This window comes from Schistocerca serialis, chromosome 6 (genome assembly GCF_023864345.2).
Source record: "Schistocerca serialis cubense isolate TAMUIC-IGC-003099 chromosome 6, iqSchSeri2.2, whole genome shotgun sequence".
In the NCBI taxonomy this organism is placed as follows: domain Eukaryota; kingdom Metazoa; phylum Arthropoda; class Insecta; order Orthoptera; family Acrididae; genus Schistocerca; species Schistocerca serialis.
This window is the reverse complement of record NC_064643.1, coordinates 305,724,175-305,747,139: the sequence shown is the minus strand read 5'-3', so window position 1 is coordinate 305,747,139 and position 22,965 is coordinate 305,724,175. Positions and strand designations below refer to the sequence as shown.

At 41.1% G+C, this 22,965-nt stretch overlaps 1 protein-coding gene across 6 annotated transcripts in view; it reads right to left on the bottom strand.

The window, feature by feature from the left end:
• The window catches only part of LOC126483814 (eukaryotic translation initiation factor 4E-binding protein Mextli), a 139,957-nt gene that overhangs the window by 26,584 nt on the left and 90,408 nt on the right, over positions 1 to 22,965 (bottom strand). For all 6 annotated transcript variants that reach the window (XM_050107005.1, XM_050107001.1, XM_050107006.1 and 3 more), the window contains one exon: positions 13,568 to 13,920. In XM_050107005.1, coding sequence (XP_049962962.1) covers positions 13,568 to 13,920 — 353 coding nt within the window. The remainder of the gene's footprint in view (positions 1 to 13,567; positions 13,921 to 22,965) is intronic.

Sequence of the window (22,965 nt, the reverse complement as noted above, 5' to 3'; positions counted from 1 at the left end):
GTACATTGGTAAGTAGGCGTCGAGACTCGAGCAGCCAAACCAATCGAGAGTTAACCATTCGCTCCATCACTTTACAGACACAGCTGGTAAGCGAGATGGGTCGATAACTGGAAGGCAAGTGCTTGTCCTTCCCCGGCTTAGGAATCGGGACAACAATAGACTCGCGCCAGCATGCGGGAACATGTCCCTCAATCCAGATGCGATTGTAAGTACGAAGAAGAAAACCATTACCCGTAGGAGAAAGGTTCTTCAGCATCTGAATATGAATAGAATCAGGCCCTGGAGCGGAGGACCGTGATCGGCCAAGTGCGTTTTCGAGTTCCCGCATGGTGAATGGGGCATTATAACTTTCACGATTCGAGGAGCGGAAGTTAGGTGGCCTAGCCTCCTCTGCCTGTTTGCGGGGGAGGAAGGCAGGGTGGTAATGAGCGGAGCTCGAAACCTCGGCGAAAAAGCGGCCGAAGGCATTGGAGACATCCTCAGGGGCCACAAGGACGTCATTCGCGACCGTCAAGCCAGGAACTGGTGAGTGGACCTTAGTGCCAGATAGCCGGCGCAGGCTACCCCAGACAACAGAAGAAGGAGTAAAACTGTTGAAGGTGCTTGTGAAAGCAGCCCAGCTGGCTTTCTTTCTTTCTTTACTAATACAACGACACCGTGCACGTAATCGTTTATAATTGATACAATTCGCCACTGTAGGGTGACGTTTAAAAGTGCGTAAAGCACGTCAACGAGCACGTAAAGCGTCTCTACATGCTGCGGTCCACCAGGGGACCGGTACGCGACGTGGAGAAGAAGTAGGGTGAGGGATGGAATATTCAGCAGCAGCGAGAATGACTTCCGTGAGGTGTGCGACCTGACGATCGCAGCTTGTGAAGGTTTGATCCTGAAAAGTCGCCCTGGAAGAGAAGAGCCCCCAGTCTGCTTTGGAGATGGTCCAACTAGATGAGCACGGAGAGGGGGTATGCTGCAGGAGATGGATAACACACGGGAAGTGGTCGCTCGAATATGTATTAGAAAGTGCATACCACTCAAACCGGCGTGCAAGTTGGGGAGTATATATATAGAGAGGTCTAAATGGGAATAGGTGTGAGATGTGTCCGAAAGAAAAGTAGGGGCGCCAGTATTGAGGCAGACAAGATTGAGCTGGTTGAAAAGGTCTGCTAACAGGGAGCCCCTCGGGCAGGATGCTGGAGAGCCCCAAAGGGGATGGTGGGCACTGAAGTCTCCAGTTAACAAAAATGGTGCAGGTAGCTGAGCAATAAGTTGCATCATGTCTGCCCTGGTAACGGCAGATGACGATGGAGTGTAAACGGTACAAATGGAAAATGTAAAAGTGGGGAGAGTAATGCGGATGGCAACTGCCTGCAGGCCGGTGTGCAACGTGATGGGATCGTAGTAAATATCATCCCGGACCAGCCACATAACCCCTCCATGAGCCGGGATACCTACCACAGGGGGTAGGTCAAAACACACAGAGGTGTAGTGTGCCAAGGCAATTTGATCACATGGGCGTAGCTTCGTTTCCTGGAGGGCTACGACGAGCGGACGGTGCAAGCGGCGCAGCAACTTCAAGTCCTCTCGGTTGGAGCGAATGCTGCGAATATTCTAGTGAATAAGTGCCATCGTAAGAAGAAAAGGAAGATGAAAGAAGGGATCACCTCGAAGGCCGCTGAGGGCCTGGCTTCGAGCGAGCACTGCCGCCGCTATCAGTAGGTGGACAGTCATCGTCCATTGGGTCTATAGGTTCATCGGCCATCTTGGTAAGATGGCCGGGAGGGGGAGCTTCCTCCGCCGGTGAACGGCCAGATGTTCAGCTACCAGCGGTGCGGCCAGGCGAAACGGATGACGGCCTGGGGCGGCAACCGCTGGGTGGCGCAGGAGAAGAAATGCGCCGTGGCGGAGAAGGAGAACTGTGCTTCCTATGAGCCTTCTTGGAAGGTCGTTTGGTGGAAGTACCGGTCGAAGGCTGGGAGGTCGAGGTACGTAGGAAGTCGGCACGGGACGGTTCCTTCTTGAAGGCCCGTGCATCTGACTTCTGGGTCTTCGTCTTAGCAGAAGCTGATGAAGGGGCTGGTGTCTGTGGGGTGATGGGAGGAAGAGGAGACGTCGACCGCGCGATCTTAGCACTGGCCGAACGGACGACCGTGGTGCTGAAGGTCAGATCGCATGTCTGGGTTGCCACCTCCCTGGTAGTCCGAGGAGAGGCGAGGACAGTACTGTATTTCCCCGCTGGGAGCAGCGTGGGCTTCCTACTAGCCAATAGCTTGCGAGCAGCCGAGGTGGACACTTTCTCTTTGACCCGAATGCCACTAGTGACACATTTAGCCGCATTGGAACAAGACTGTCGAGTGTGATTGAAACGCTGACACTGGTAGCAGCGCGTAGGTGTCGGGACATAGGGGCGAACAGAAATAACCTCATAGCCCGCCTTGATGCGCGATGGCAGCTTAACACTATCGAAGGTCAAGAAATGTGTCTGGGTCGGTACAAGGTCATTGTTGACCTTTTTCATGACCCTATGGACAGCCGTCACGCCCTGCTCAGCGAGGAAAGATTGAATCTCCTCGTCAGTCAATCCGTTGAGGGAGCTAGTATAGACTACACCACGAGACGAATTCAAAGTTCGGTGAGCCTCCACCCGGACAGGGAACGTGTACACGAGTGTGGCCCGAAGCAGTTTTTGTGCCTGAAAGGCGCTCTCAGTTTCTAGTAATAAGGTACCGTTACACAACCTGGTACAAGATTTGACAGATCCGGCTATGGCATCTACGCCCTTCTGGATAACGAAAGGGTTGACAGAGGAAAAATCCTTTCCGTCCTCAGATCGAGAAACGACGAGGAACTGTGGGGCAGGCGGTAGTACTTTTGTCACTGGTGGCTGGTCATGTTTCCATTTTTGGGCATAAGTCGAGGGAGATGGAGTGAAAGCCATTGCGGAGGAATCCCCCATGATTGCCAGCGTCTCCGATGGCGCGCCCCTTCCTTATGGGGACCCTCTCAGAGGGCACTCCCGCCTTAGGTGAATGTTTACACCTCAGGTCACACCTCCCGAGAAACAGACGGAGGGACCAATCGGCATGGTCAGAAGGTATCAGCTCAGGCAATCACCCCTCCCTGGGCCTGGCCTTTACCAGGGGGTACGTGCGTGCCTTACATGTCTACCCAGGGCGGGGAATTACGCGTTACCCCGTCACCGGCTACGCGTGCGAACGCGTGGGTCGGCCTTCAGGCACGCACAGGGAGGAAGGAAGAAGAGGAAAAAGAAGAGAGAGAGGGAGAGAGAGGACAGACTGTCTCAAACGCCGAGACAGAGACCAGAGAAGGCAAGGAGAAGAAGGCAATGAGAAGGCAAGGAGAAGAAGGCAATGAGAAGGCAATGAGAAGGCAAGGAGAAGAAGGCAATGAGAAGGCAAGGAGAAGAAGGCAATGAGAAGGCAAGTAGAAGAAGACAAGGGAAAGAGTAAGGAAGACAGTGAGGTGGAGAAGAGCAAAGAAAGGAACCAACCAAAGGAAGGAAGAAACAAGAAGTGAAAAAGCAAAATGACCACAAATAGAGGTCGTGGAACCGTCCGTCTCCGGACGCAGGCGCTAACGACCCCCTTGAGGGGGTGGGACTACTTTTAGTCGCCTCTTACGACAGGCAGCAATAACTCAGGCCTATTCTAATCCCCGGACCCGCAGGGGGGTTATCAACAGATGATAGCACCCATTCCACATTGTAGTCGACAAAGTAACCATAAAGCAGTCTCAGTTTTCAGTGCACGGATTGTGTTGTAATTTTGCTGGTATGCCTTATTGTTCACAAGATTAAGTCAATTTATTATAGTGATTTTATAGTGCAATGCAGATATCTTGACAGTAATCTGCCTCCAATTGCAATTTATCTACTGCAAATCTCTTTGAATTGAATTTTTTTTGTGTCGTATGTGCAAGAACACCCACATAATCTCAGTTTTCATAGAGTTTACTTGATATTTCACTTCTTAACAAGTGCTTCTACAAAAGTTATTATGGTACTGGAAGTGGATGGTTTACTTTCGCTATCATCAGCGAATTACCATGTTTAAGAATTTAATGTTAATATGTGCAATAAAAGATTTTAGTCACTACTTATGCTCCCTTACCTCTCTATTCATCATTGCTTTCATCGTCATCACTAGCAGGAGAATAATTGTTGCCATCAGCATCTTCCCATACAGCGTCATCCTCTGTTCCATTCAGTGAATTTGTGACACCACATTTTTTGAAGGATTTTTCCACCAGTGGTTGTGGAATGGAATCCCATGCACTTTTCATCCACTCACAAATCTTGGACAAATCCAGTCGTTTGATTTTTCCACTCAGTGTGAACTTGTGGTTTTCATCAGCCATCCATTGCATATACCACTGTTTAAATGCAACTTTGAATGGCTGATTTATACACACATCTAGTGGTGGTAGGATGGATGTTAGGCCTCCAGGACAATGACCAAGTCAGTTTTCTCTTATTGTAATTTGTCTAGCACTTCCTCAGTTGCATGTCAGCGGAAGCTGTCCAGGACCAACATGTTATATACATCCAGTAACGCACCAGGACGATGTTGCCAAACATGTGTCACCCAGCCAATCACAAGGTCATTGTCCATCCACCCTTTCAGATTTGCTCTCACCAATATGCCTTTCACTGATATTTTTGAAATAGTTTCCCTTTTAAATATCACAATTGGTAGCTTTTTTTCCATAGCCAGTTACACACAACATCACTATACACCTTTGCTTCTCACTGCCACCAGTTCGTATCATGATGCTGGATTCCCTTTTCTTGTTCTCTGTGTTATCGAGCGACATCTCAAAATAGACTGGCATTTGATCCGCGTTACCAATTTGCGATACTATATAGGACTGTTTGCGTCGCAGATTTATCACAGAACGATGAAAATGCACTATTTTTTTCCTCATAATCGCCTGGAGGCCATTAAGCGATGGTAGTTTTCCTCTGGAATCCTAATCCAGTTCAGTTGAAAAATCTTGATAGCCAGCCCCACCTAGCTTTGAAACTGGTAATGCCTAGTTGTTTGGCTAAAGCCAGTGCTTGAGGTTGGCACATTTCACTCGTCACGATGCATCCGCATTGTCGCTCCGCATTTACATAATCGCAGAGCCTTTTTTCAAGGATGCTTTGCTCTTTGGCTGCGAAATGCCCGGCGATTACTGTTAGTTTCTTGAAGTCAAGTTTTGCTCACTCTTGCTCACATCGTACTTTCTTCCCACTACATGGTTTCCAATGTTCTCAGCTTCTTCAATAATTTTCAGTTTTTCTTTAGCAGTGTACGAGCAATAACGAGAACTTGTAGCCATAATAACAAGTTTGAAGGCGTTGTTAATACTTCTTCACTTCTAAAGTGCTACTGATGCATCACACACTGAGGTCACAACAATGCAATAGTATATTGGGGTCTATTGCTGGAGGCGGAGCAGTACCAACTTCGTTTCGAATAATCCACGCACCCCTGCCTTTAGCCCTTAAATACGGGAAAAAAATTCTGTGACTTATTCGAGTATATATGGTATTTCTATTTCAATAACAGATTCTGAAATGTACAGTGAAATCCTGCTTTTACACTTTTCATGGGACTTCAAAGCATGCAGCTGTCATTCATTCATTATTTAAATAATGAAATACTGCACTAGTTATGTATTTTTCCATGCTTAGCACAATGCATTATGATAATTATTTCTCGAAGTGCAAATATGTGAATAAGTATTTTGTATGGTATTTGAATGTGTGTTATTGTGTCTCTTGCACTGTAGTCATCTTTTTGAGGTTTTGAGGTTTTCAGGTACTAAGCGTCATCAGTTATGCAGAAACCCCCCCCCCCCCCACACACACACACACACACACACACACACACACACACACACACACACACACACACACACAACCTATCACTCACATTGTTCGTTTGTGTAACATCACAAATACATATATAAATACTGCATTTGACAACGAGAATAAATTCTTGAAACACATTTTGCTCAGCATGAATAAAATAAGTATAAGGCACTGTGTTTAAACTAAAAACATTTGAGCAATGCCAAGTGAATGACAGTGTCAACTAGCACTCCAAGTGGCCGTACGCCAAAACACGCTAAATATGGTTCGACAAAGGTGTCACAATAATCAAAACAATCACCAGCAGAGACAGTTTGGAAATTGTTGTAATTGGTCATGATATCTTCCTTCGGAATACCTAGTGACTCACATCAGTCACCACGCCAAGTAGAGCTCGGCAGCGGCGGGAAATATGGCACAAATTGCTCCAACTTTTAGACGTTTACTGGTTCAAAACCACTGAGCAGAGTGCCCTGGTGTCAAGAAACTTAACCACGTAATATTTGTAAACACTACTGGATGGCCAACATCATTTTTTCTCCTCAAACACGTAAATCGTGGGAAAATTTTAAATATGTTGAAGCAAAATCAGGTGCAAATTAACATTGTGGTTGTAGGAAATTTGATGGGACCAATAAAAAATGTTGTAAACGGTGGGAAAAATGTTAATTCTGGGAACGTGGAAGCAGGGTTATACTGTATAACATGCCTGTAGTTACTCAATATCAGCTGAAGGTTTCTAAACAGGGAATGAATTCATGTCAATACAACACTCTACCATTTTTCTTACCACTTGGCCTAGAGTTCCTGTGAATTTGCATTCCCCTGGAGAAATTTTCTTGTAGTTTCTCTCACAGGGATTTCTTGATATAATAGTTTTAGAATCAATGAAATATGCATCACAGATGGAATATGTCTAAACCTCACATCAACAGAGCTGAAAGCTTTCCTAGGGGTGCTAATAGTAATGAGTTCTTATAGCCTATCTAGTATTCGTCTTTTCTGATCATCAGACCCCACCTTTCACACTTTTAGGATCACTGATGTGATGACTCTGAAAAGATTATTTAAAATTCTGAGGCACATTCATTTAAATGACACCAACAAAATTCCAAAAAGAAATGAACCTAGTTATGACTAATTATACAGTCTAGGACTTCTGATAGTGCACTGGAACAAAATTTTCACAGTATCCTTCAACCCAATGATGAAAATATGGAGGTTGTCAAGGGAAGAAGTTCTCTGAAGCAGTACACGCCATTGAAACCTGTAAAGTGAGGTTTAAAAATATATGTAATAGACTGTGCGATTACACTTTACATGTTGTGCTTTCAAATCTACAAAGGTAAAACTGAAGATGGTATATCACTAGGGAAAAATGATGTTCTTTTCACTTTCGGTGCCTCTTCACAATGGAAGATACTGTTTGTTTTTTGATCAGTTTTTCTCTAGACTTATATTTAGACTTTTGTGGAAACTGTAGAGAAAGGGCTTTACGGATGTAGAATTATTTTACCCACAAGCAACGATGTTATGAAAAGGAAAGTTGCTACTCACCATATAGCGGAGATGCTGAGTTGCAGATAGGCACAACAAAGAGACTCTTACAACTAAATCTTTCGGCCGTAAAGGCCTTCGTCAACAATAGTCTGTCATCTATTGTTGACAAAGGCCGTAACTGCCAAAAGCTTTACTTGTACGAGTCCTTTTGTGGTGTTTATCTGTGATTCGGCACCTCCACTATATGGTGAGTAGCAACTTTCTTTTTCATAATATTGTTACATTCCATCCTGGATTTTTCAATGTTTGATTTTTACCCACAAGAAACTTTTTTTCCAACAGAAATGTTAACAGTAGACAAAAATTTGAAACTTGAGGAGTCAGATTTTCTTATGGCAGGTCACATTTCTGTTTCCAAGTAGAGAGAAAAAGGAAAGAAATGTGGTATAGTTTGTAGTGCTATGCACAACAAGGGGAAACAATGTTTGTAAGCCGACACAACAAGGAAAAGAAAAAGGAAAGTGTTTCTTGTACTGCATCAATCACAGACTACAATAGCTACATGATACATGCAGATAAAATTCACCAGTACCAACCATCACACAATACAGTTTGGAAGTCTAGATATGGAAGGATGAAATTTTCAATTACTTCCCTCAGGCACCGAAAGTAAATGCATACATACACTACGCGATCAAAAGTATCCGGACACTCCCAAAAACATGTGTTTTTCATATTAGGTGCATTGTGCTGCTACCTACTGCCAGGTACTCCACATCAGCAACCTCAGTAGTCATTAGACATTGTGAGAGAGCAGAATGGGGCGCTCTGTGGAACTCGTGGACTTCGAACGTGGTCAGGTGATTGTGTGTCACTTGTAACATATGTTCACTCTCCTAAACCTCCCTAGGGCCACTGTTTACGATGTCATAGTGAAGTGGAAATGTGAAGGGACACATACAGCACAAAAGTGTACAGGCCAACCTCGTCTCTTAACTGCCAGACTGAAGAGGGTCATAACGTGTAATAGGCAGTTTTGGTACAAAAAGTAATTTGGGATAGTCTAAATAAACATCAAAACTGAAGGTTGCAATATGAACAATACAATGAATATCAAACAACGGAAAATCCAGTTAGCAAGTAAACAGTCCACCATTTCAGTAATCATGGATCAGGGGAACAGACAACAGCGTGAATTATCCATAAAAATGTTTTATAAAAACAGTGATAGTTTGGTAGTGGCAAAGAGAGAGCTCCGGCATTTTTATTATTTAGAACATCATTATTCCATTCCACTGAAACACACAATAAAATGCTGGATTAATAACTCTGAAGAGACTGGATCTGCCCTCAAGAAGAAACCAACAGGACGACCAAGAAGTGTGCATTCTCCAGAGAACATTAATGATGTCTGCAAGTCCGTCTTACGGAACCCACGGCGTTCAATTCATAAGCAAGCAGCAGGGGTTGGAACGTCCCTGGAAAGTGTTGAATTCTTCATCTTGACTTAAAATTTTATCCGTACAAACTACAGATGGTGCAACAATTGAAGGAAAAAGATTATCAGTTACAATTAGGATTGTCAACAAATGATAACAAAAATAAACAATGGCGATGAATTTCTAAACAAGTTGTGGATGTCGGATTAGGCACATTTTCATGTCACAGGTTACATGGACAAACAGAACTACCATTACTGGGCAAACACATATCCTAATGACATTTATGAGTGCCCTTTACACGCTAGTAAAGTGACAGTATGATGAGGTGTTTCACCACATGGGATTATCAGACCGTATTTTTTCACAAATGAACAGGGAAACAAAATAACTGTCAATTGCAATCATTACTTGGTGATGTTACGAACTTCTGTAACACCTGCATTGAACAACTTTCCAAACATTCAAGAAGCCTGGTTTCGACAGGACAGATCGACATCACACACTGCACAGCAATCAATGGCATATGTGCGAAAATTGTTTGGCAACAATGTGGTGTCAGAATTCGGTAACATTCCCTGGCCCCCCAGATCGCCAGATTTATTCGTTAATGATTTTTTCTTTGTGGGGCTACCTGAAGAGCATAGTCTACACAACTTGACCAAGAACCCTGGATGAGTTAAGGCAGATAATTCGGGATGCAATTCACAGTTTCCGAGCTGAGATGTTGCAGCGATCAGTGAGGAATCTCAATAACAGATTTCACGAATGTATTCGTACAGGAGGACACCATCTGCAGAACATAATTTTAAAAAAATGATAAATACCATCAATGTTTCGTGAAAGGCAAAGCTCTAAGGTTTCAATTACTATGAATGCAATTTCTTTTCTTCATCACTTCTAGTTTTATTGGAATGTGGATATGTTCCCGTTTTGCTGTGTCACCCTGTATATCTTAGAGACACCTGCAAGGTTAACACGTGTTTAAGTACATACTGCTTACAGTATCTATATCAAAAACAGAAAATCTAACAAAGATGCAGGCTTCGGATCATGGCATACATTGTGCCCTGATCATCTGACTCTTGCAGGTTCTGTACTTGTTTTAGTTGAACTGTGAAGAATTACTGGCAAGCTCAAAAAGAATTCCGTGAAAATCTTTAAACCACTGAGCACCAAGCATGATGTTCAGTATATAAATGATCCAAGCTATAGACAGTTTCCACTATAACAGATTACATTGTATCTAAACGTGGTGGTCCTGACATTGTGCTTCTAGGAACAGAGAAGGCATTCGTAGACTTTGAAACTGATGGAATAACTACATTTAACAGGCATTTGTTTACAAATGTGTTTAAAAAAAAGTTCTACTACAAATTTCACTCCAATAGGGAAGATCTCATGGCATTTATAAGTGTGGATACTGAAACAACAATGGTGTGATGATGTATGGATCCCGTTTTGCAATTGGTTGACAGAAGCAAACTGAGCAGTTGTAGCATTGAAGTGTTTATGAAGTTAACATGTAGTATTTCATGCTATTCAAAATTACACTTGGGTATTGCAAAAGTAAGCAGCTTAAGTGATACACCACATTAAAGATCTCCCCAAAACACATCATTTTTAGTATGGTTTGTTGTGCTACAGTGTTGGGGAAATGTGACGTGGCAACTCAGCACATTGTAGATCTTATCTTTGATTTAGTTCTTTGTATTATTTAATAGTTGATCCAGCAAACTTTTTTTTTGGAGAATTTTGGCACCATAGTTTTGATCAGTAAATGTCACACCCTTCGTCACAGAGCTAAGAAACGAAGATTACCATACTTTCAACTACATTTCAATGTCACTCAACTATCTACATCAAGTACTTTCCAACATCACCATAAAAAAAAGACACATGTAGATTATTGTAAATAGGAGACTAGGACATTTGGCAGGATGAGATGACACTGAAATGTGGTTGAAAGCGGGTAGTCTAAGGTACAGTAAACCTTGTCTCAAACCTATTTGATGATTATCAAGAATGTGCATTACATTATGACAATACATTGACTGTTCAGTACGTAATTTGATCCAAGCTATGTGAAGTTCTCACTATAAAGGAATGTAAATCAGCACTGTCAGCGAAAGATTATAAACTCTCCAAAATTTATGATAAAGCGAGCATTACCACAGAAGGATTGTTTTCAAGACAATGGAAATAAGTGAACCACGTAAGCACAACAAGAAGCAATTTTAAACATTTTTAGCAATAAAATACTAAACTGTGACCTACTTGTTTGGTTAATATAATGCACTGAAATTATGACCTGTGTGTTGTAGATGTAAGAAAACGCAACAAACCAATTGTTGATGTTTATGGAAATTTAATGGTTGCATATTTATTGCAACTATGTAACCTTCCATAATATATTAAGCTATGTATCAGTGGATTTTTTTTCTATATCTATCATTCCTGTCTGAACCCCCATGGTGGAATAGTCCATTTCCTTTATGACATAGTATACAATTGTATAGATTGTGTCACGAGGTAGCTTTGAGAGAGTGCATATGTGAGCACTCTGCTGTATGCAGGCAAGTAAAGCATAAGCATTGCAGACGTTACACAATTGCCATCACATCAGGGTAAGAACAACAACATGGCACCTCCTGCCTATCCTTAATATACAAATGCTGACAAAGCATACTGCTGAAATTCTTCTCGTTGCCCCTATACATAAGCAACTTGGCCGGTGACATCACAGGGAAAGTATAGCATTAAAATTACCAAATGTGGACCAAAAGCCCTTTAGCATTCCTACTAAGATACTTACCATTGAAAAGGTGAATGAGGATACATACAAAAATTTCAGGTTGCCTCTCATAACAGGACTTCTAGATACTTAGGGGAACAGAACGGTGTACAAGTGCTTTGAAGATTACTTCAAAGTACACCACACAAAGTTCATTTTAACTGATCACTTATGTTTTTAACAACTTAGGCTTATATTAACTAATTCCTGAAAAATTTTGCAGAACGATTCCTGAGCTGGAGCAATTTAAATAAAACACTGCTTCCCGGCACCAGCAAGGCATGTGAACTATCACCAGTATGCTAGGTATGAGCACAGAATCCACTAACTTTACAGATTAGTCAAAGAATACAATTCTTTTACTTTCTGCGTAATGTACAACACTGGCAACTAATTCTTGATGTGGGGCAATGCAATTTTTGTACCAGGGTGATTATATAATTGGATATTGCTAAAAATTTTATCAGATAAAACACCCTCACAGAAATCAGTAATCTGTAAAAAATCATAACATGGAATTATGAAATACCGATTCCTAAGTCACCATGTGTTTGCGAACAAAATGCTAGATGTGTACATACACTAGGCTGAAAATACTGTCATGTTTTTGGGCAATGTCCTCCTTCAAAGCTAACTAATAAACAGAAGGTTAAAAATAAGGCTGGGCTTACAGGATGGCATCATTGTGGCAAGGACTGTTAAGTGGAGGAGTTTGACTGTCAGATAATCACTGTAGTTCATCACAACAATGCACTTCCCCAGTACATCTTACTTTAGTCCTGTCTCAGGCATAACCTATTCAACTTTACATAGGCTACCTGTGAAAGTGGTCACATCACAAATCAGATCTGCAGTAAGTTGTACACAGCCTTTTATGTGAGTGTGACCACCAACTAACTGTCCAGTCAACTAAATAGCTGCCGCCAAACTGCCACCACCCAGTGCCTAAACACACTTTTGGGCACAACATGTATTGATTTCAATGGCTGCTTCACAGCCAAGCTCAACAGCAGCTACTCTGAACGACACAGAAGAGAACAGTCAAAAATGTTCAAATGTGTGTGAAATCTTATGGGATTTAACTGCTAAGGTCATCAGTCCCTAAGCTTACTCGCTAATTAACTTAAATTATCCTAAGGACACACACACACACACACACACACACACACACACACACACACACACACACACACACAAGGGAAGACTCAAACCTCTGCCGAGACCAGCAGAGAACAGTCCTTACAACACATTTCAGACTGGTAATCCTCCCAGCCTCAAAATACACTAGCACCTCCCCAGTCCCATATCTGCACCTGTCTAAATGAACACCACTTCATTCTACAGTCCCATCATCCTGTCTGCAGTCTTCCTCTTCCTCTGTTCTAACTTTATCTCTCCCAAATCACGTCAACTAGCCTTATCTGCTGCTAACACCTCACTGATACCACTTTCCTATCAGCTTGCACTTGCTGCCTCTACCTACCAGCTTCAGTCACCCTTCCCCTTAACCATTCCTATCCTACATGTCTCCTCTCCCCCCTCCCATCCAATTTGACTCTATACAGCCTTTCAACACAATTGAGCTCCAGTGTCAGTATGATATCATCCAGAATCCCGGTAACTCATTCATTAGCAAGACAATGTCATGTCTACAATACTATGTGATTTTTGGTTTTTAAGATTATAAATGACTGATGTTAGTATTACAGATTCTAATACACGCAAGCATAACTTCATCAAAGTGGTCTTTTTTTTCTTTTTTTTTTTTTAATATATAACCAAAAAATGGATCTCTGTCAGTGGAGTTTTCCTTTTCCCCTTCCCCTGACAACTGCTAACTGATTAAGTCTAAGAAATGCCAATATTAAAACATTCCCTCAATATGTATATAGTTTTCTTTGAAAAGATTACTTGTATATTAAGGTGCTCGTGAACACTAATAAAGTAGAAGGTACTTACTGATAATGTCATCAGAGGTACTGTCTCTTGAAAATGGCTTGTTTGTAGTGGATGAAAAAGTTGTACCACTTTTAAGTCCTACGTCTGCTAGTCGGCTGGGCAGCTCTGTTTCTTTAGCACAAGTTTCCATTATCCGGTGCCTGAGCACATTCATTTGAGCAGAAGTGTCTCCTTTCACTGATACAAATGCGTTATTTGAGGAGTCCAGTTTCATAGCTGCACTGGAAGCAGGAGCTTTGTATGTTTCCTCACTCTCACTTGTTGCACCACTATCAATCCCATCCACTCTACTGCTTCCTACTGGAGTTGCATCAACTATGTCTCCATGTGGACCACTTGCTTCTGTTTCAGAACTGAAAACCGAAAACCAATTTAAGACATACAAAAATGTGTATGATTAAAAGAAATGCAGAGTTGAATTTGCATTATTGCACCATCTGAGAATGCCTATTTTTATACTACTTTATGCAGAAATGCAGATGAGCAGAAAAGAAAAAGATGTGATGCAAAATTTGAGAAATTTTCAAATAATGAAGGAAAATTAGGATTTGCTGTTCCACTGAGAACTGGTCATGGCACAACCTGAGATTGGGGAAGAACAAAAACAATAATCCCACATATGCCTTAAACAATTTAGGGAAACTATTGAAAACCTAAATACTGATGCCCTTGCGAAAATTGAAACCACTGTCCTCATGAAGGGTCTTACCTCAGCACCCCCTTGGTTTGTATGAAGTTATCAGTTTCCCAAGAAAATCATCTGTAATGGGTTTCATACACATGTCTACAGCATCTTTGCAGTGAGTTGTCTCTATCCTCTTAAAAATCTAAAAGCTGCTTTTCCTACTTCCGGCACTGGTACTACACACCATACTTTTTCTTTTCACCTATATCTCTCTTACTTATGACAGTGGAATTTTATAATACATCTTTCAACATCTCACATTCACCAAACCAGTAAAAGTTGCATTCATACTAATGTCAGAGTACAAGAAGTAGTAGCTGCTGCACACCTCCTGTGAATGAACAGAATAAGAAGTGCAAAAAATGCTACTGGAGCAGATTTACACACTGCCACACCCCTACAGTCACACTTAAGTGTGCACTAATTCCTAACAACACATACAACAGCATACCTAAAAAGTGGACACAAATACAATTTCCAATAGAACTGACAGTACTTATTTGGGACTAAAGGAGCACACAAAGGATAGGGATATCCTCACGGTAATCTCCTGAAGATCACAGTTTTAACTTCTATACATACGAAAAAGGACGCACAATACAATCCTTATGTGATTTCATTTTCAGCACAACAGCAAGTTTACGCCTCAATAAAACCAAATTTTACTTTTTGTATAACAATCTCCACACCCAAAGGCCTTAGAAGATATACCTACCACTTCACATCTTAAATTAGCAAACAACAAACTGGATTATCTTATGTTCAACTTGACAGCATGCGAAGTCAAAATGAGGACTATGTTAGCGTTTGTTGTCAGTCATATGGAAAGATTTACTTTCAAATGACCCTTCTTACTCTCTAATCAAGGCCACACTGACTACGACTTAGTAATAAAATAAGTGCTGTCACTTCATGTTCTGTAGAGGAACACTGACAGTGCTTACTGTGAGATATGATGTGATAACATTTGGTATTTAGTAGTCAGTGAGAACACAGCAGCAAGTGATGTGGTTTAGGGTATGAACTGATGCTAAACTTTAATTTCACGATCAAACCATTATGTTATATGAAATGGTGATTGAGAACAAAGGATCAAGAGGAGTCATCAACATGGACAGTTTACTTTGACCAGTGACTCTGCAGCAGAGTCAAGTGTGATTATCCTACTTGTTCTTAGATTATTTCTGATGCCAATTTTTCCTCCTTTTGATCTCCCTTCAATAGTAGCACTTACACCATATTTACATAAAATAATTAAATTCCTATTCAAGTCATATTTTTAAGCTTTATTATTTACAGTATAGCCTAACAATTGTTGATGTCAGTAGTGTAAATATCTCAGGTAGAAAAATTTTACTTAAAGAAATATTCTATATTTACGATATCTATAAACCATGTATACTTCAAAATTTAGACCTTAATTTTTTCCCCCTCTCTTTTCAATTGACACATCTTATTTGAAAAACCTATTCTCCACTTTTCAACAAACATTTTACTTTTTCCAAAAAGTGTGTGTAACAACTGAGGTATTCCACAAGTGTCGATTTTGAAATGCAACTTTCTAATTCTGCTGTTACTTTCTGCTGTTTCTGCCAATTTTGTTAAATATATTAAAATAGTGCTTGCATTCATGTTCAAGTAAAGTGAAATAAAATCAGTTGTCTGTAGTAATGTGTGGCATGACGAAACTGCTTCTCAGTGTAGCCCTTCAGGCTACAATAAAGAAAAATTGATGTATAGAGTGAAAAAAATGCCCTGATTAACTTTTATATTATCTGTTGCACAAAGAAAACTCGTGGTCTGTCAGTAATCGCAATTTTTGTTTGTTACTGTGATTAAAGCTTATTGTAGACTGCTTGATGTAGATAATGTTAAGGCACATGTTAGGGGCCCTATCCATAAAGTAGTCAAATTTGTGAAGGCACTACTACTGCTAGCAAACTATGATTACAATGAACAAAGTAGTAAGGAACCAAATAGCATAACAGAAATCAGTAAATGCGGAGAAATATTTACGCAAAAAGAAAATTTTGAAGTAAATGAATGCCTCTGTAATGGGAGACAATATATTATTTGGTAATGTAAAGGTCATTGCACTTAGGTTGGAATTGTTTGACATTTTCAGAAAGATAATGGTGAGGTTGAATAGTTCAAGATAATTCTTTAAAAAATATTATTGTGCTGAACTCCCTGGTAATATGAACTTGACCTTAATTATTTTGATCTTATGATTTCAGGTGATAATTGGCAATGAAAATGTATGTGGGCAATTAACCTGATTAAATAATTAAATTAACAGAAACCTGACAGAATTTAACAACACAATTCTGAAGCAAAAATGATTAAGATTTGGGAAATTAATGAACTTGGTTTGGTTCTAAGACTATTCATGTCTGCAGTGAAGCTCACAGTCATTTAATTCAAATTCAATCACTATGTGGGCTGTTTCCAATTTGTTTATTTTTCAAATGATTAGAAAATTTACTCAGCCTCAGTACATATGTACACTGAGGATCAAGTTGAGAAACAAACTTGGGAAACTAAACTGAAGTAGCTGCTGTGAATCAAATCTATATAAGGACCTCGATAGGATTCAGTACTGGACTAAAGCCATACAAGAATGTTTAAAGCCACTACAAAAACTGATCATATTTCTCTATGGAAAACACTGAAATGTGCTAAATTTTTCCAGAGAGAATTAATTTTCTAAAAATAAATTTTATATGTATTCCTATAAATGGAACTGATATTTCATGACAACCGATATTTTACATTCCTTAAATTTTATTTGAATTGAACATACTCTTGTAACACTTTTTTATTTTATACGGCAACAATAGGCTTGCTCTAATTTGCACTTTCTGTGTGCACACCTGTCAACGATTCAAAGCTTCTGCTAGTTGGCAAGTGATCTCTTTTACTCCCAAGTATTTACATAATGTATATGTCTGATTTAATTGCCATAGCTGTTTTTTTTTTTCAAATTTTTTGACTAATAAGATGAGGATTTTCCCAAATCTGTTACTCAAAAAAACACAGGGTTGTCTTACGATCGCAGATTAAACTAATGCTGCTGAGGTCAACTGTTTACATAGTGTAATGAATTAAATTAGGGGCATATTAAATTTACAGATGAAGCTTGGGCAACTAAGGTCACATCCAGATTTAATTTGAAGAATTCGTAAGGGTTGAAGGGAGAACTGTGACACAAACTAGACTGAGCATATGGACGAAAGAGTAGAGAGGAGAAGTGCTGGGCAGCAAATTTCATCATGCTGCCAACCATGATAAGGTATGCTGCGTACCTTTGCTTTTTATGAACATCTATCATGTTTAAACTGCAGTTTACCTGAATCCACTTGTAATAGGAATCGTGTCAACTCTAAAATTAGACAAAACACTCAACAGTAGTATCCACAGGAGATAGTGAAAGTCTACACAAGTGCAGTGTCATACCCACACGTTTCGTATAATCTTGCATTTGTACCTTTAGTCTGACAAGTACTCTTCATTACCTGAATCCATTTGTAATAGGAACCGTGTCAACTTTAAAATTAGACAAAAAACTCAACAGTAGTATCCATAGGAGACAGTGAAAGTCTACACAAGTGCAGTGTCATACCTACACGTTTCGTATAATCTTGCATTTGTACCTTTAGTCTGACAAGTACTCTTCATTGATGTGCGGATACGGCAATTTTATTGCTTGTCTTTATGAGTTCACAAGGTCTTAATACTAATATAGCTCAATGAAAACAACCTCTTCTGCATTTTCTTCCCTGTATAGTTGAGCAGATGCAGTACATTACAGCGCAATCTGATTATTTTATTCTTGTTTTATCTACAGCACTGATGATGGTCATGCAGTGACAAATCGATTTGCAACAGAAATAAAGACTTTTACGTCAATGACCAATGCTGACCGTATTTTGGTAATTAATGTTGTCAATGCTCCCCATGAGGTACGACATGAATGAAAAGGGGTGTGCCAGCTGCTGGTTCTGCATGGCCAATGAGACAGCAGCGGGCAGACAGCATGTCCCTAATCAAGAGACTAAGGAATGATGTCACATATGTCGTTTGCCTACATGGCCCATCTCGCACAGCAGGTGTTGTGAATAATAATAATAATAACGTCTGAGAAAGTAAAGAATGAATAATAATAATAATAATAATAATAAGCTTAAGATGGAAAAATCAATAACAATTTAATATCATCACATGCCCTTGTCAATACAGATGTGAAATCTGCTGCGTATTTGGGAAAAATAGCTATGTCTTCACGTCCCCCCAAAACGACAAATTTGGGAAATCCAAACATGTTTGGAAGAAACAATTATATATTTTTGACTGCCAAGATCAGAAATACAGTGCCACTTTCCTCACCTCTCACTGGTTAGGTGAAATTATTGTCCCAGATAATATCAGTAATAATAATGATGATGATGCTGCTATTTGCCCCTGAGTCTTGTTTACTATTTTTGCAAATTCAGACTCGGTAATAGTGTACTAATCATAAGCTGACAATTGCCACAATCAGCCTCATAACACGCAAGCAGTTCCGCACAGATGGTCCTTTGGCACCCTTTATGGTCTTCTGTTAGACAGTGAGGAACCCAGAGGGCAAATACCTTTGATACCCCAACTGGTGGACAATTGTGGCAGCACTACCAACAGAGACATCCCATTGTGCCGCTAGGTGTGTGTGTGTGATCTGTCGGTAACATCCGAGTGTCCACACTTTTCAACACTGCAGGAGTCACAGCTGTGTGCAGCCAGACAACACACGGGAGACTGGACAGGTTTGCGCAAACTTTTAATGATGATAGATGCCTCACCCAACAACTCGACGTGCTTTTATTCACTGGAAGATCTCGGTAGACATTCTGCAAGTGTCTATGAATATCTGTGATGCTCTGGTTTTCCACCAAAAGAAACTCAATGACAGCTCTTTGCTGGGGAACGCACCTCCTTTACAGACACCATTTCAAAGGCTATGTGTAGCGCTGCCACCAATCTGAACTACGTGAAACTATAGGTGCTGAAGCTGGAATACTTCACGATATACCACTACGATTTCCACTTTTTTTCAACCAAAGGTATGTTGTGTTATTTACTGACTGTTTCAAGTATATGGCCTATATTTGTCCAAATGTTAAATAGTAACACGTAAAAATTTGAAGTAAATCAGCCAAGGACTTTGGCATTTTTTTGTAATATTTCCGTTTCATATATTAAATATTTATTTACATATGAGGCCTGTACAAAAAATTCCGGAACATTTGTAATTTTGCACCAATGGTGTGTTGGAGTGAAATGCGGTTGGCATCCCTGCACACATTTGTATTTAATGTGTAACTGCTGGAAGTTTCATTGTTGTATGTCTGTTAGGTCTTGTTCGGTGCCATACTGAGTAGAACGTTGTTTCACACAGTTTGTGAATTTTGAGATGGCAGGGTTAGAGGACCAAAGCGTCTGTACTAAATTTTGTGTGAAACTCAAGAAAACCTTTACTAAGACACACCAAATGATGCAGGAAGCCTACGGTGATGAATGCTTAAGCAGTACTCTGTATTACTACTGATTAACATGGTTTAAAAATGACTGGACAGAAGTTAAAAATGACCCTCTTCAGGACAACGAAATTGTGCATGCCAATCGAAGACTAAGTGTCCAAGAGACTGCAGAAGATTGTAACATTTCAGTTAGATCATGTCACGAAACCCTGAGACAGCACCTTGAAATGCATTGTCTTGCAGCCAAGTTCGTCCCACAGCTTGTGAGTAAATACCAGAAATACCTACGCCTTGCAATCTGTGGAGAGCTTTTCGATCACACAAGTGATTCCTTAAGAGATGTGGGTCTACAGTTATGATGTTGAGACCAAGGTACAATCTTCACAATGGGTCAGGAAAGGTTCTCCAAGGCCAAAAAATCTCATCAGGTCACATAAAATGTCAACGCCCTGCCGACAGTTTTCTTTAGCTTTGAAGGATTAGCCTGTCATTTGTTCCATAGGGACAAACTGTTAACCGATGGTACAATTGGCACATGTTGTGACACCTGCAAGAAAATGTGAGAAGCAAACCATCTGAAATGTGGCGAGACAATTCATTGCTCTTGCATCACGTAATGCACTCATACTTTCATCCCTGTTGGTGCACAACTATTGCACGAAACACAAAATCACTGTGCTGCCTTAACCTTCGTGCTCTCTAGACCTGACTCCTGCAGACTTTCCACAGATGGCACTTCATGCGATCCAACAACATATGTAGCAAGGCTGCTTCCGGAAATGGAAATGGTGTTGGGAGTGGTGTATCAATTTTGAGGAGTGTGTTTTGCAGGATACCACAAACAATAGGTAAAAAGTAAGCGTAGAAAAATTTTGTGGACAAAGTTCCGGAATTTTTTGAACAGACATCACATATTAAGAAATAGTTATACAGGGTGTTACAAAAAGGTACGGCCAAACTTTCAGGAAACATTCCTCACACACAAATAAAGAAAATATGTTATGTGGACACGTGTCTGGAAATGCTTAATTTCCATGTTAGAACTCATTTTAGTTTCGTCAGTTTGTACTGTACTTCCTCGATTCACCACCAGTTGGCCCAATTGAAGAAAGGTAATGTTGACTTCGGTGCTTGTGTTGACATGCGACTCATTGTTCTACAGTACTAGCATCAAGCACATCAGTACATAGCATGAACAGGTAAGTGTTCATTACGAACGTGGTTTTGCAGTCAGTGCAATGTTTACAAATGCGGAGTTAATAGATGCCCATGTGATGTATGGATTAGCACGGGGCAATAGCCGTGGCGCGGTACATTTGTATCGAGACAAATTTCCAGAACGAAGGTGTCCCGACTGGAAGATGTTCGAAGCAATTGATCGGCGTCTTAGGGAGCACAGAACATTCCAGCCTATGACTCGCGACTGGGGAAGACCTAGAACGACGAGGACACCTGCAATGGACGAGGCAATACTTTGTGCAGTTGACGATAACCCTAATGTCAGCGTCAGAAAAGTTGCTGCTGTACAAGGTAACATTGACCACGTCATTGTATGGTGAGTGCTACGGGAGAACCAGTTGTTTCCGTACCATGTACAGCATGTGCAGGCACTTTCAGCAGCCGATTGGCCTCCACGGGTACACTTCTGCGAATGGTTCATCCAACAATGTGTCAATCCTCATTTCAGTGCAAATGTTCTCTTTACGGATGAGGCTTCATTCCAACGTGATCAAATTTTATATTTTCACAATCAACATGCGTGGGCTGACGAGAATCCGCACGTAATTGTGCAATCACGTCATCAACACAGATTTTCTGTTAACGTTTGGGCAGGCATTGTTGGTGATGTCTTGATTGGGCCCCATGATCTTCCACCTACGCTCAATGGAGCACGTTATGATTTCTTACGGGATACTCTACCTGTGCTGCTAGAACATGTGCCTTTACAAGTACGACACAACATGTGGTTCATGCATCATGGAGCTCCTGCACATTTCAGTCTAAGTGTTTGTACACTTCTCAACAACAGATTTGGTGACCAATGGATTGGTAGATGCGGACCAATTCCATGGCTTCCACGCTCTCCTGACCTCAACCCTCTTGACTTTCATTTATGGGGGCATTTGATAGCTCTTCTCTACACAACCCCGGTACCAAATGTAGAGACTCTTCGTGCTTGTATTGTGGATGGCTGTGATACAATACGTCATTCTTCAGGGCTGCATCAGCGCATCAGGGATTCCATGCGACGGAGGGTGGATGCATGTATCCTCGCGAACTGACATTTTGAACATTTCCTGTAACAAAGTGTGTAACGGAACTGAAATGATGGTGGGCTGACAGTAATTTGGAGCCCGCGCGTCGGAAACGGGCGCGCTGGTGTGAGACTGCCAGGGAGTGCACCCTGATGCCATCTATTGGCGAAACTGGGAATTAGCGCTGTCTCAGACAATGCACTATGCTATCGGAGTCAAATGTATTCTTTTTCTTGGTAATTATAAGCTATTACTGTATGATTTAATGTTATAAAGCGCTAGTAGTAAATTATTATGACTGGTATGAACTCCAGGGTAATAAATGTAAATATTCTTAAATACTAAATGATTTCGGTAAAAAGGTGGTAGGGGAACGCCCCCACTCTTGGTGATACGAGCATAGCTAGAGGTAGCTGGAGACACAGGGACTGAACAATGGAATGGCCTGGGGAGTGTTGACGTGAGCGGACGTGCGTAATTGTGCTCACGCAAAAGTGATTGTGCAACAGCGAAGAGGCGAATATCGTCGCCGTTTGTGGAGTGGAACGCAACGAATGGTTGTCGAAGCCGTCTCTATGCCACTGGGGCTGAGTGTAAGAGTTCCTGCGCCCAGATTTTATGGCGGACGTGCAGTAGCTTATACGAGTGCTACAGCTCGTAGTTCCAGCCGCCATTAAGGGCATGAGGCGTGAAGAGCTGCGTTAGCCACCTGCATCTCACCACCAGCACCGACACGTCTACCCAAGGCAAGACTGCTTGCAATTGTTAAGTCGAACTTTATATACATGTAAAAGGAGAATACCAGTTTTCTTTTATGCAAGTGCTGAGGACAGAATATAGTAATGAGTAAAATTACGACGCATGTTGTTCATTGTAAAGTGTAGTAACCTGAAACATAGTGTAGTGAAATCAGACTGAGGCCACCATCGCCTCTTTCATTTA